A 14,257-nucleotide genomic window follows, 5' to 3' on the forward strand; every position below is an offset into this window, starting at 1 on the left:
AAAGAACTAACATGTCACTTACTGCCTGATATATCCCACCCATGACAGGTACCATTGTCACCAGATAGGTGAAGTGAATAACTATCAGTGGTTTTAATGTAACAGCCAATTTCTATACTGTTCCGGACTTACACCCTGTATTATACTCCAGAGCTGCACTCACTATTCTGCTGGTGGAGTCACTGTGTACATACATTACTTATCCTGTACTGATCCTTAGTTACATCCTGTATTATATTTCAGAGCTGTATTCACTATCCTGCTGCAAATTATTGGAGATAGTCAATGACATTGTGAACATACACCAACTCCAACAGATGACCAGAGTTCCTGCAAGTTCATGGGGGACTAGATTGTCCTACATTAGATGACTATACAGAAACTAGTGTAAAGACTTTGCAGAATGCAAATTACAAGACTGTGTTCAGTGCAGACCCTGAACAAGCAGGGTCCATGGAAAAATGTAGATTACTGTACGTGTAAAGTGTAGAATCATGTTGAGGGGTAAACTTTTTTGATCCCCCATATAACACCCCCTCATCTTCTATCTCACCTCCCATATCGAAGCCAATAACAGGCTGAGGATTTTCGGGTTGATAGGTGGTGATGGCGTAACCTACCACTCCCCCTGCTGGTCCAGAAAGGATGGCACGAGATCCGCTAAAGCTGTGCATTGGAGTCAGTCCTCCATCTGAGCGCATAAAGAGAACCTGAAGGTCCTGCAAAAAAGTGATACCACATGTGATTCCAACATCACCCTCAACCAAGGAACAACATTGTACAGTCCAACAAAAAGGTGTTCCATGTCTCACCTTGAGTTGGTTTTGAAAGCCTTTGCGAAACCCATCCAGATACCTCTGTATACATGGGGTAAGATAGGCATCAGCACAGGCTGTGTACCCCCTTGGTACCATTCGGATCATTGGCATTACCTCCGAAGAGAGAGATACATGGGTAAAACCCAATGAACGTGCCAGTTCTCCTATCTGATGTTCATGTGATGACCACCTGGGGGGTGATATAAAGCAACAAAGAATGGGAACTGACATGGAGATCACAGAAAAGCATTACACTATAGCATATAACTATATATCCCACTCACGTATAGGAGTGCATGAGGACCACCGCCAGACTGCGGATACCCCTCGACAAGACATCTTGCAGCAGGATCCTCAGTTTCTCCAAGTCAATTGGCTCCCAGACTTCTAGAGTATCACCAGTGGAGCCTGAGAATAGCAGAACACAAACTAAGGCCTCTGATTTACTTGCGTCCGATTTGCGCCCAACAGCCTTGAACACCACATAGACACCTATCCATATGTTGTCCAATACACGGACTGCCCGGACATTGACTTGCATCTGCATGTCCTAATTCTCAACCACGATGCGAACAAGAATAAGACATGCAATGAGTTTTTTCATGATGACCATTGTTCCACGTTAAAAAATTCAGCAGTAGGCGTAGCCCCTTAGGCTATAATGGGTGCATGTGCGGACTGTGAATTAACTCAGACAGCACACGGGCCCAAATACGCTAGCGTGCCAGAGGGCTAAGATGTATCACCTCACGCTATGAAGTACCCACAATGAACAGACAGTCGCTGTAACTTATATTCTGCAGATTTGAGGCTTGCCCTCACCTTTGAAAGTCTTCCGAGAAGGATCTTTAGGAAGCTGACAGCCCTGCTGGTGCAGAACGACTCTTTCTTCCACCTCTATCACCTCTTCATACAGAACCTCCGGCATCCGAATTTCCTAGTATACAAAAGCAGAAATAGAGTTTAAGCAGTAGAATTTCTGTAACCCCTCACACACCAAGGCCAAGCTTCAATTGCTACTTCAGCACCCCTACAGCTATAGCCCATGGTGTATATAATATGGAGGCTTACTAGGTCAAAGATTTTGGGCCGGGCCTGGTTTCCAATATGCAGCAAATCCCTGAAGCCTTTAGTAATGAGTAGAGCAATTCTTTCTCCTTTTCTTTCCAGAAGAGCGTTGGTCGCCACCGTTGTCCCCATCCGTATCCATTCTATCTGTTTTGTGTCCAGAGGATGGTCCCGGGGGTAAGAACAACCAGTCTCCTAAGAGAGAAATAAAGAATCCGAATATGCAATGACCAAAGATGGATCTCCATGAACTGAATCGCTCTTTTGTACCTCATACCTCTTCTAGGATCCGCCGAATGCCCTCAGTGGGAGCATCCCTGTAGTTTGCGGGGTCCTCAGACAACAATTTCATCACACGAACGTTTCCTCCAGGGCATCTTGCAAAAACATCAGTGAAGGTACCGCCACGATCTATGGCAAACTGGAACTTCTGAAGATTGGCCATTATCTGTCAGGCAACTGTAGAGAAAGTGTAATGTGTTAACCACAACAGTAATGGAGTTGTCATTTATTTAAAAAAATGCTTCTATGTCTGGATATTACTCTTATATACTGGTTATGGCGCCCCCTGCTGTCTTTTTGACTCTCACGATGTACATATAATGTGTCCAGGGGTGGAAGAAAAACATACTCATCTTCTTGTACATGGGTGACTAAATTATAAGTCTAGTAGACAGTCACTCAAAGACTGACAGCCATTCTTGTGTCAGCATACATAGGACCACCCACTGGACTCCTAACCCCATGCTGTTCTTGTGACTCTCTTAACTCCTTAATGACGCGGCCCCTTTTTCTTTTTCGATTTTCGTTTTTTCCTCCCCCCTTTAAAAAAATCTTAACTCCTTTATTTATCCATCGACGTCGCTGTATGAGGGCTTGTTTTTTGGGGGACAAGTTGTATTTTTCAATGGTGCTATTTAAAGTACCATATAATGTACTGAAAAACTTTTAAAAAATTCTAAGTGGAGAAAAAATGAAAAAAAAACAAACAACATTTCACCATCTTTCGGTGCATCTTGTTTCTACGGCGCACAAACGGCAACAAAAGCAACATGATAACTTTATTCTATGCGTTAGTGCGATTACTACGATACCAAACTTATATAGGTTTTATTTTTACTATACTATTTTTTTTTTTTTCAATTATTTTCTGCGGTCATTTTGTGCGCGCAATAACTTTTTTATTTTTTCGTCGACGTAGTTGAGCAAGGGCTCATTTTTTTGCGTGATGTCCTGTAGTTTCGGATAGTACCAATTTGGAATACGTACGACTTTTTGATCGCTTTTTATTGCGTTTTTTCTGGGAGACAGGGTAACTAAAAACAATGCATTTCTGGCGTTATTTTTTTTCTTGGACGACGTTCACCGTGCGGGGTAAATAATGTGCTACTTTGATAGATCGGACTTTTACGAATGCGGCGATACCAAATATATATTTTAATTTTATGATTTAGATTTTTTTAATGATAGATATGGCAAAAGGGGGGTGATTTAAACTGTTATAACTTTTTTTTTTTACAATTAAAAAAAAGTTATTGTTTTTTTTTTTAACTTTACTTTAAAGTCCCCCTGGGGGACTACAAGCAGCGATGCTTTGATCACTCCTGCAGTATGGTATCATACTGCATTTTGACAGGCAGCCTATCAAGCCACCCCACGGGGATGGCTTGATAGGCAGTCTGCTAAGTCAGCCCTGGGGCCTTTCTAAAGGCCCCCGGCTGCCATGACACCTGCATGGCTCCCCCGATCTCACCGTGGGGGGCCATGCGGGACCCCTGAACATCGTTCGGGGGATTTAAATGTCCCTGCCAGAATTGACAGCGGCATTTAAATGGTTAATAGCAGCGATTGTCCGATAGTGGCTATTGCCCGCGGGTGTCAGCTGTACTAAACAGCTGACGCTCGCGCTGTATGCAGAGAGGTCGTTCCGCAACCTCTCTGCATACATACCCCGCCGCTCCATGACGTACCTATACGTCATGGAGTGGGAAGGGGTTAATGTCCATCTTAAGTGTCCACCGGGTGGTCCTACATGCTCAGTACCTGGATCCTCTTGTACATTGGTGGCTGAGTTATGAGTCTAGTGGACAGTCACTCAATAATTGACAGCCATTCTTAGGTTAGCATACTTAGTCCCACCTATTGGACTCCTTATCCCAGAATGAGTCTCCCTCTTTTAGGACTCTCTCAGAAAGTCCAACTAATGTGTCCAGGGATGATTTTTATCGATTGCGCCAATCTCGGTATACTGATACACAAGAAAACCCCACATGGTCAGCAGTGAAATCCTGGCTGCGGCTAGTCTAGTACTGATGACCGGGCCTCGTTGGAAGTCGCGGGGATAATTTCCATACAGGAGAGCGCCAACTGTGAGAGCGCTGGAGCTCTAAAAAAGGGTCCAATCAGTGTAGAAGATCTGATTAGTCCAAGACAACCCCAGCAGTCATGGCTCTTACAGAGGGACAGCAGGGAAACTAAGGACATGGTGAGAGTAAAGTAGTGAGGGATATCCCATAGAACAGCAGAGTGGATGTCTATTGGATTATGGGGAAGTTATGATGGGGCTGCTATTACATGTAGCGTTTCTCCGCTGCAAGATACAGGCAAAGCCACACTGATTGTGTCCGGCAAGTCGACTCAACAATTCAAACATTACTACTAGTCCAGGTATCAACCGCACTTGGCGAGACGCTGCGGTGTACTGGCACCCCAAGGCAAAGTCTACATCTAAATCCGAAAAAAACTGACGCGGCAGGAATCTTCTTAATCGGTAATCCATTTATTTCAGCTCTTGGACTTGAAAGAAATGAAGAGAAGATTTAATGGTTCAATGAAGACAGAAATATAAAGTCCAAACCAAGACAACAAACCCGAGGAGGTCCAAAGCCGTGTGAAGCTTATCCGTGAAGGTCACGCTGTATGGATACACGGCAATGTCATTATTAAGGCCATGTTCACACGGGGCGGAGCGCTGCCGAATCTCCTGTGAACAATCTGTGGCGATTTGAACTTCAAGGTAAAGGAATACATTCTAGAAGTTTTTCATCATCTACACAAAGCGGAAAATATCTGCTGCGCAATCTTGCTTGTGGAACGGATTTTAATCTTAATCTTATGGAGAAGCAGCGTAGAAGCGTCTTTCTCCGCACGTTTCCACAGCAGAAATGAACATAGAGGAAATATAAAAAGCCAAATCCCCAAGTGTTTCCGCGAGGGTTGGCTGCATTGTGGATTATAGTGTGAATCCGCATGTAAATTCACATTGTTCCTCCAATGATGCAGTTGAGTAAAGTAGACGGATGGAAATCAAAAAAATCCCACAAAAATCGGCCCCGAAAAAATGCAACATTACCGAGAAATGCCATGAAATCAGCAACTTTGTGTCTTGCGGATTTCAGGATGGTTTATTAAAACTCCTGCGGAGACTTTGCAGCAGATGCGTCCCGTGTGAACATTGGCTGAAGGGGTGGGATCACAGAGGGGGATGCAATGGTGTAAAATAAAGATAAAAAAACAAACAAAATTATACTCAACTCTTAAATGGCCCCAAATAATCCTCGTTTGGATAAAAGCAACTGCAGCGGCTGTGTGCCGTGTCCATACAGACTAACTAAGTGGTCACATGAACGACCACTGCAGGTATTTCTAGGACCAGGTGAGACTTTTGAAATGTGATCATACCTTGTATCTACATATTACATTGTTATATGCCCCCTTTTTAATTTTTTGTCACATTTTGGAAAACCCCTTTAACTCTCCCCCTGCCCAGGACATATCTGTTACGGTACACCGTTGTAGTCGCCATCTTGGCTCACCTGCTCCTGTTATCGTGGTTGGTTGCATCTACAATTGTCTCCTTCATATGGTAGACGCCGCGTTCTTCCCAGTCTGTAGCCGCCGCCTTTACGACGCATGTATCCGTCCCCCATACTTAAAAGGCCAGTCTATGTCTTGCTAATCTTTCTCCAAGCTATTCCCACACAGTCCTTACTGCCTTCACATGGGTGACAAACAAAAAAACGCTGGAGATGTGTGCGTTACGAGACACACAAATATGAACCTCTTTGGATAGGGTCATACACATGAGCGATGTTTTTCGGCAATGCTATACGGGAAATGCATTGCGGCATGTTCCATCTTCCTGCATGCTCTCGTATCACTCATTGATGGGGCCGGTGATAGCATCGTACCATGTGCAAAGTGCACAGGAGCGAGGTCTCCCAATGACAGCCGCGCTGGAGGTTCACTGCATCCCCGAAGTGATGCGATGCCGTTTTGTCATGAAAACGCCTCGTATCCATGGAGATTCTACATGGACGGCGAGCATGTTATGGGGGCAGGATTTAAAGCCCTAGATCATGCTCGCCCGTGTGAGTTAGCCTAAGGCTCCTCCACGCAAGCGATATAATATATCGCAGCAATGTTATTCTAGTCATTCTAGTGCTACATGCTGGAGGAAACAACCTGAGGCGAGTCAAGCTGGGTGAGCCAATTTTCCTGATAAAAGAAGACATTTCTTGATACACCAGGTTCTCCTAATTTACTGCTCTTTGCACCCAGTTTCATGTCCATAAGTTCTGATTTTCAGGTGGTCTTCTGCATTTTTTTGTTCTGCTTGTAATCCACTATCAGGGTGGAGCAAAGTAGAAAGCTTTCTGCCAGTACTTCACTGTCATGACTTTCTTACCTTTACGTCCCATGCTGCATTGCACTGCCTCTGGTCTAATCAGCAGGGAGGCAGTATCTGAATGCCTGCCCCTCTGCTCTCAGAACGATTCAGGTATTCTGGCCAAATGGTTAGTAAACCCACCATAATATATGTGCACACACAGGCACACACATAATGGAACAGCAGAACAGACATACTGTGGAGATTGTTATCACAGTGTCTGCAGATCTGTTAGCCTGCAGTTTCAGCGCATGGGATCCGCCCGTGGAGATAGCCCCTCCCTTTGTTGCTATGGAAATGTCCCTGTATCTTTCGGTACAGAGCTTCTGTAGTAACATCGACAGAGAGAGCATTGCAGAGAAGCTGGAAGGGAGACCCCTAGTGGCAGCCACTTCAAATGTGATTTACAGTGAGAGAGCCACAACATTTTTAATGGAAGTATATTACAGAAATGATGAGACCAACACAAGCTAGTAAATGAACTGTAGTGGGCTGAAAAATTAGTGCCCCTTTAAAAAGGTACAAATCATCCCTGCAGTGTTGGGTTGTGCCCATTATACACAAGCAGAGGAGTAATTAGGATGCAAACAAAAGTTTCTGTCCTCACTCTTCAGCAACCTGGAAAAAGCCCAGAGCAGCCTGTTGGCGCCCCCTAGCTTAACGCCCAGGACAGCTCATCCACTGCTACCCCCACCATACTCTAGGACTCCTACCGGCCCCTTCATTATCATCCTCTCTTCCGGTTATCAGTGTCATGAATGTGTTTATCTACCATCAATATCATTCTTGGCAGCAGTGATGTATGATGTGAAGTTCAGCGACCTGCAATCTCCTGCCCTCCGAGGTGTCAAGTAGAAGCTGCCAGCTGTTTGTATGAGATAACCACTATCAGCCACAGACGCCAATCACCGCCAGACACAGGACGTAGTCAGACTGGGACTCAAAGGCTGCAATCAGACGCATTGTATCAGTAAGACAGCCAGCAGCAGTGCCCCCTTATGCCCTTTTACACTACATGATTCTCCTTTCCTCGAACGAACAAGCTAGTGACGTCATCACCACCTTGTTCACACTTGTGCAGCCTGTTTAGACAGACAGATCTTCACTGAGAATCGTGGACTTTTAGATCAGTGTCTCACATTCCTATGTGAACCGAGTTTAAAATGCAACGAGAAGCCAACAATGATTTTCATGCCAGCTGAAAGCGAACGGCGAATGAGAAGCGAATGATCCTCGTTGGTCATTCAGACGTTCGTTCGCGTTTCAAATGAACGATTATTGTTCACTTTCGTTCTTTAGAACAAGACAGCAGCATATCGACACCAAGACCAAGCTCAGTGCATAAATGCAGAACCCGGCTCAACACATATGTACTGAGCTTGGTTCTGGTTCTGTATTTAAATACAGTACCAAAGTTAAGTGATTGTGTTATGTGGGCACTGATGGGCGCATCAGAACTTCAATCGAGGAGAGAGACACAGGAAGCGGATGATTCATGTAGAACCACAAGATGGCACCACATAGAGGCAGAAGGTCAGTTGGCCAAGTGGACCTAAGGAGCGTAAAATCACCTACATCTGACTGCTGCCCCCCTCCCCTACAACCTGGAGGTCTGTGCCCTGGTCGACTGCACCTGCCTGCTGTCTGTTTTTTTTCCTGTCTCCACTGATTGGAACAGGTGAGTTTTGTCTGAAAATAGTGCATGCGGTGTGATGCAACTTTTACAATAGGAAGTCCTACTGCTTCCCCTAAAATAAGCCCTAGCTGCATAACCCCTCCTCCCCCAAAAAACAAACAAACAAAAACCAACACACCACCTAAGGGCTCATGTCCAAGGGCTCATGTCCGCGCTGCGGATTTTAACTCTTCTCCCGCGCGTGGATCCGCATCCCATAGGGATGCATTGACCACCCGCGGGTAGATAAATACCCACGGATGGTCAATAAAAGTGATTTTAAAAAATGGAGCATGAAAAAATCTGGACCATGCTCCATTTTCGTGCGGGTCTCCCGCGGGGACGGCTCCCGTGGGCTTCTATTGAAGCCTATGGAGGCCGTCCGGATCCGCGGGAGACCTAAAATAGGAATTTAAAAGAATTTACCCATCCGGAGCAGATCGGGAAGGTCTTCTCTTCCTCACGGCCGGATCTTTCTTGCTTCGGCTCGGCGGATGTGCCCGATGCATGCGCGCGGCCCGTCGGCGACGTGACGGCGACGTGACGCCGGCGTGACGAGTTCATCCGCCGGCCGAAAAAGAAGATCCGGCCGTGAGGAAGAGAAGACCTTCCCGGTCTGCTCCGGATGGGTAAATTCTTTTAAATTCCTATTTTCAGCGCCCATGTCCGCAGGGCAGGAGGGACCCGCTGCAGATTCTCCATGTCGAATCCGTAGCGGGCCTGATTTTCCCCGTGGACATGAGGCCTAACAGCCGCTGTTCACTCCGCCACGTCTTCTCTGCAGCAGGGAATTTGAACCTCCAATCCAGGAAACAATTACAGAAGACTTCAAGCAAGTCTGCCGGAGCTTCAGGGGAAGATAAGCTGGCAGATAGCAGCACCTGAAAGGTCATGTATTCTATTTTTGTTTATGTAGCTAGTGTTTATTTTCGGGGTAGGGTTAATATTTCAAACCCCCTCCTAAAAATCGTTGCGCGACTTTGTAACGACACAGTGAGAAAACGCAGCAATATCGCACAGACCACCGAAGCAATATTGCTGCAATTTTCTCTTGGCAATATCGCATCGCCCGTGTAAAAGAGGCCTTGTGCGCGTAAAATAAACCCATTGACCGGGCAGCAGTGACCACATTTGTGCCAACGCTCGTGTGCAGGAGCTGACAACTTTATCTTTCAAAAGGTCGAAGAGAAAACAAGGGGATCTGCTATCTTGGACCTAATTCGTACCAACAGGGAGGAAATGGTTGAGGGAGTAAGGGTGGCTGGGACCTTAGGAGGCATTGATCATGCTAGCCTTGAATTCTGGATAAAAAGGGGAGGAAGACCTGAGAAAACTCAGACCTCAAGGTTGGATTTCAGAAAGGCAGATTTCAATGAACTCAGAAAGAGGGAAGGAAGAATCCAATGGCTGAATGTTCTTAAGGACTAGAGATGAGCGAGCCTACTCGGCCACGCCCCTTTTTCGCCCGAGCGCCGCGATTTTCGAGTACTTCCGTACTCGGGTGAAAAGATTCGGGGGGCGCTGTGGGTTAGTGGGGGATTGCAGCCGGGAGGAGAGGGAGAGAGAGAGAGGACTCCCCCCTGTTCCCCGCTGCTACCCCCCACTCCGCCACGCCTCCCCTCGCCCCCCGAATCTTTTCACCCGAGTAAGGAAGTACTCGAAAATCGCGGTGCTCGATCGAGTAATTACTCGAAACGAGTATACTCGCTTATCTCTATTAAGGACATAAATGTCCAAGAAGGTTGGGAAATATTGTGAAATAAGATTCTCAAAGCACAATCGTTAACAATCCCCAAAAGAAGGAAGAATGGGAAGCATTTAAAGAGACCAGGATGGATGAACACAGAACTTGTACACATGTTAAAAATAAGAAAAATATGTTTATCAAATGGAAAGTGGGGGGGATATCTAAAGAAGAATATAATGCGGTCTGCAGAAACTGTAGGGCAAGTGTCAGAAAGGCTAAAGCTGATAATGAATTAAGGCTTGCAACAGAGGCCAAAAGCAATAAAAAAGGATTTGGGGGGTTTGTAAAAAGCAAAAGAAAAGTCAAAGATGCTATTGGATGCTTACAAGATAAGCATGGTGAATTGGTTAAGAATGATGTTGAGAAGTCCAAACTTTTAAATTCCTATTTTGTATCTGCTTTCCCTCAGGAGAAGAGAAGGAGAACAGGAGAAATCCCAAAAGATTGGAAAAGGGCGAATGTTGTCCCCATCTTCAAAAAAGGGAAGAAGGTGGATTCAGGAGAGGAGGAGTCAGGCCTGTGAGCCTGACTTCTGTACCTGGAAAGATATTTGAACAAATTATTAAACAGCATGTATGCAGGTACTTGGATAAAAATGGAGTAATTAACCACAGCCAGCATAGGATAGTGACAAACAAGTCATGCCAGACTAATCTAATTTCCTTTTATGACAGAATCACCAACTGGGTTGATCAGGGAAATGCGGAGGATATAGTATATTTTGACTTTAGTAAAGCATTTGACAAAGTATCTCATACTATACTTATTGAAAAAAAGACCAAATATGGGATTGACAAGGCAACTGTTAGGGCGCCCACCCACTGGCGTTTTTTTTACCTGCGTTTTGCGTTTTTCCTGCACAGGCATAGAGATAACATGTGTTCCTGTCCACTGGCGTTTTTTTTGTGTTGCGTTTGCGTTTTTAACATAGGAACTGTCAGTTGCATATGTGTCCTTATTTTTCTCCTAAGGCACCCATGAATGTCAATGGAAATTAACGGAAAAGCCGCGAAAAACGCGCGGAAAAATCGCGGGAAACGCGGCGAAAACGCTGCGTTTTTTTCCCGCGGAAAACGCAAACGCCAGTGGGTGGGCGCCCTTAGGTGGAATCACAACTGGCTGAGTGATCATACTCAAAGAGTGGTCATAAATGGCTGCACATCCAAGTGGAAGAATGTATCAAGTGGGGACCACAAGGCTCTGTCCTAGGACCAGTGTTGGGAAACTGATCAAGTTTGCTGATGACACAAAGCTAGGAGGGATAGCTAACACTAGGGAAGACAGGAAGAGTATTCAAAAAGATCGAGAGGAATTTGAACATTGGGAAGCGACTAACAGAATGGTATTTAACAAGGAGAAATGCAAACTCCTACATCTGGGCAAAAAAAAAAATGAATAAGGCACATACAGAATGGGAGGAATTGAGCTAAGCAGCAGCACATCTAAAAAAGACTTGGGTATACTAATAGATCATAGACTGAACATGAGTCAACAATGTGATGCAGCAGCCAAAAAGGCAAACACAATTCTGGGATGTATTAAGGGAGCATAGAGTCTAGATCACGTGAGGACATCCCCCTCTACTCTTCCTTAGTCAGACCTCATCTGGAATACTGTGTCCAGTTCTGGGCACCCCAATTTAAAAAAGACAGATGCAAACTGGAACAAGATCAGAGAACAGTTACCAACATGGTGAGCGGTCTGCAAACTATGTCCTATGAGGAATGGTTAAAGTATCTGGGAATGTTTAGCTTGCAGAAGAGAAGGCTGAGAGGAGACTTAATAGCGGTCTACAAATATCTGAAGGGCTGTCACAGTGCAGAGGGATCAGCCCAATTCTCATCTGTACAAGGAAAGACTAGAAGCAATGGGATGAAACTGAAAGAGGAGACACAGATTAGATATTAGACAGCGAGGGGGATCAATGAGTGGAACAGGTTACCACGGGAGGTGGTAAGTTCTCTTTCAATGGAAGTGTTCAAACAAATGCTCGACATATACCAGTCTGGGATGATTTAGTGATCCTGCACTGAGCGGGGGGTTGGCCCCGATGACCCTGGAGGTCCCTTCCAACTCTACCATTCTATGATTCTAGCCTTTAGGCCTCCCTCACACATACGTTGCAGTAAGCGGTGCACCCGTAGGATACCTTCATAAGTAGCATAATCACTGCAGGATTTCTGCAGTAAATATGCTGGAAATCCACAGTTAACAAATCCACACCTCAATGGCACAGATTAGGCCGCGGCTTTTGTTGTAGATCTGCTGCTGCGGATTTTAACCTCTATATTTCAATGGTTAAACCTGCTGTATAAATAGGCGCGGCGTGGATTTAGAATCCGCAACGCTTAAAAAAAACGATGGAATTAATTGCAGAAACTTTCTGCTTTGTGTGCAGCAGATTTTAGAAACCTCCTCCATGAGGCTCGTACTGTAAATGCTGTAAAATTTCCGCAGCATCGACGCTGGGTGTGAGGTCGGCCTAAAGATTCACAGTTTTGTGAATCTGTGAATTGTAGGTTTTGGCGTTTGTTTGGATTTCGATACTGGTGGATGAAAGACGAATTCTTAGGGCCGTTTTTCACGGGACGACTAGTTGGGTGCAGATGCCCGACAGGTTGTCCCAGCAAGGATCAGTCCGGTGCTTTTACACAAGAATGATCTTTGTGCAGTAAATGGCGTCAGGGCGGGTCAGTCATCATTAAAGCCTGCCCGCCTCTGTTTACAATGAAACGGCAGTTGTTCATAGACGATACTGCCTGTTCACACAGGACCATCTGTCGTTTGGTGTTCTGCTTGCATAAACTGAACAAACGAGAAGCGAACAAATTCTCATTCATTGATTGGTTGGAGGGCCTTAGATTATCCTCCACTGGGACGGAAATGCAGCTCCTTCACAGGATAGAGGGGAAACAACGTTTTGCCTTTGAGCAATTTTTGATACTTTTTTGCGTTAGATATTTTTGTGTAAAATTTAGGGAAAAGTCCTTTTTTGCAAGAACTAATAAGAAACTGCTGCATAATTGCACATGTAGCTCAACTCTAGAGAAAAAAAAAATTACATCCAAGTGACCAATAAAAACAAGAAGTTTTGGCCGTCACATGATCATTTGTCAGATGCGGTTTATGGGAGCATATGGTGAAGGTCGATCAATCTCTTACCTCTATCTGACTCTACATCTGCATAACTTCCAACTCCCCTACCTGCTGCTCCAGGACTGGGCGCCGCTTCTCCAAGGCCGGCTGCTAAAATTCTTCTTGCTGCCGGCCAAATCAACTGTGGATAATCCAAGAATCCCTGCAGTAATAATACACAGCAGTGAGGAGGAGAGCTGACCTGGGGGACAGACGCCCCCTGCAAGCCAGGAATCTACTTGTCCAAGATGAAACTGCGGATCTATAGATCCAGATGGAAATCCCCACAGTGCACACACGTGTCTATGGATATACACAGCCCTGCAGATCCCTCACCTCTTCTGTCTCCTGGATGGAATGTCTTGTAGCTGCTTCCACCACCTGAGGGGTTAACATCATTCCTGCCTGTAGCATTATTCACACGCCTCCTAATCGGCCAATGAAAAACAGAGGGGTGGAGAGCAGCCGCCTGTGATTGGTGGGAGAGGATACAATCCCTCCCTGCAGACCAGGCAGTGAGATATATATGGTGCAGCCTCCTGCCAGCAGGATATAATGAGCTCGGATCTTTCACATAGTAGCAGGAAGGGAAAAGTTTAAGCTGACTTATTTTTAATAATGAAGCTTGAAAAGTGGGAACTTCTAATGTTTGTAAACAAAGACATATTTGATGGATTGCTGTGAAGTGCCTGGAGGTCAGAACCAATGGTACAAACATCCAGTTTGTATTGCCTTTTGGGTAGATGCTACAGGGCCCAAACCCTGTATAATAATAGTGATTCACGCCCTGATATCGCCCTTCTTAGGGCTCATTCCCGCAGCCGTATGCGCAAAGCACACATTGTACTGCTGTGAATGGCAGCGTATGTCATGGATGCTGCGCTGTCCTGTGATATGTTAATTTTTATTTTGCACTGTCTAACATATTGGATGTACAGCGTTTATTACACACCCGTAGAGAACAATATGTCTCTATCGCACATAATATGCGGTAACATCAAACCTGCCGAGTTGTTTTTTGCGCGTGTATTCCATGAATACACACAGGTATGAACGGATCAATGAAAACCAGTGTACTCATTGACTTCATTCACCATGTAATACACGGTGAAGATACATTAGTGTGAGCGAGCCTTTATTGGCGC

General features: G+C 45.3%; 1 protein-coding gene across 2 annotated transcripts in view; it reads right to left on the reverse strand.

The window, feature by feature from the left end:
* OPLAH (5-oxoprolinase, ATP-hydrolysing) overlaps positions 1-13,467 on the reverse strand; it is a 48,238-nt gene extending 34,771 nt beyond the window's left edge. Inside the window, exons 1-8 of one of the 2 annotated variants that reach the window (XM_066578721.1) lie at positions 13,449-13,467; positions 13,182-13,275; positions 2,164-2,345; positions 1,890-2,081; positions 1,641-1,755; positions 1,103-1,226; positions 813-1,008; positions 554-719 (exon numbers count right to left, since the gene is read on the reverse strand). In XM_066578721.1, the coding sequence (XP_066434818.1) occupies positions 554-719; positions 813-1,008; positions 1,103-1,226; positions 1,641-1,755; positions 1,890-2,081; positions 2,164-2,331 (961 nt within the window). In that variant the 5' untranslated portion in view covers positions 2,332-2,345; positions 13,182-13,275; positions 13,449-13,467. The other variant, XM_066578722.1, reaches the window with a different exon arrangement.
* Positions 13,468-14,257: the final 790 nt, after the last annotated feature.

The sequence above is a fragment of the Eleutherodactylus coqui genome, chromosome 9, assembly GCF_035609145.1.
Source record: "Eleutherodactylus coqui strain aEleCoq1 chromosome 9, aEleCoq1.hap1, whole genome shotgun sequence".
In the NCBI taxonomy this organism is placed as follows: domain Eukaryota; kingdom Metazoa; phylum Chordata; class Amphibia; order Anura; family Eleutherodactylidae; genus Eleutherodactylus; species Eleutherodactylus coqui.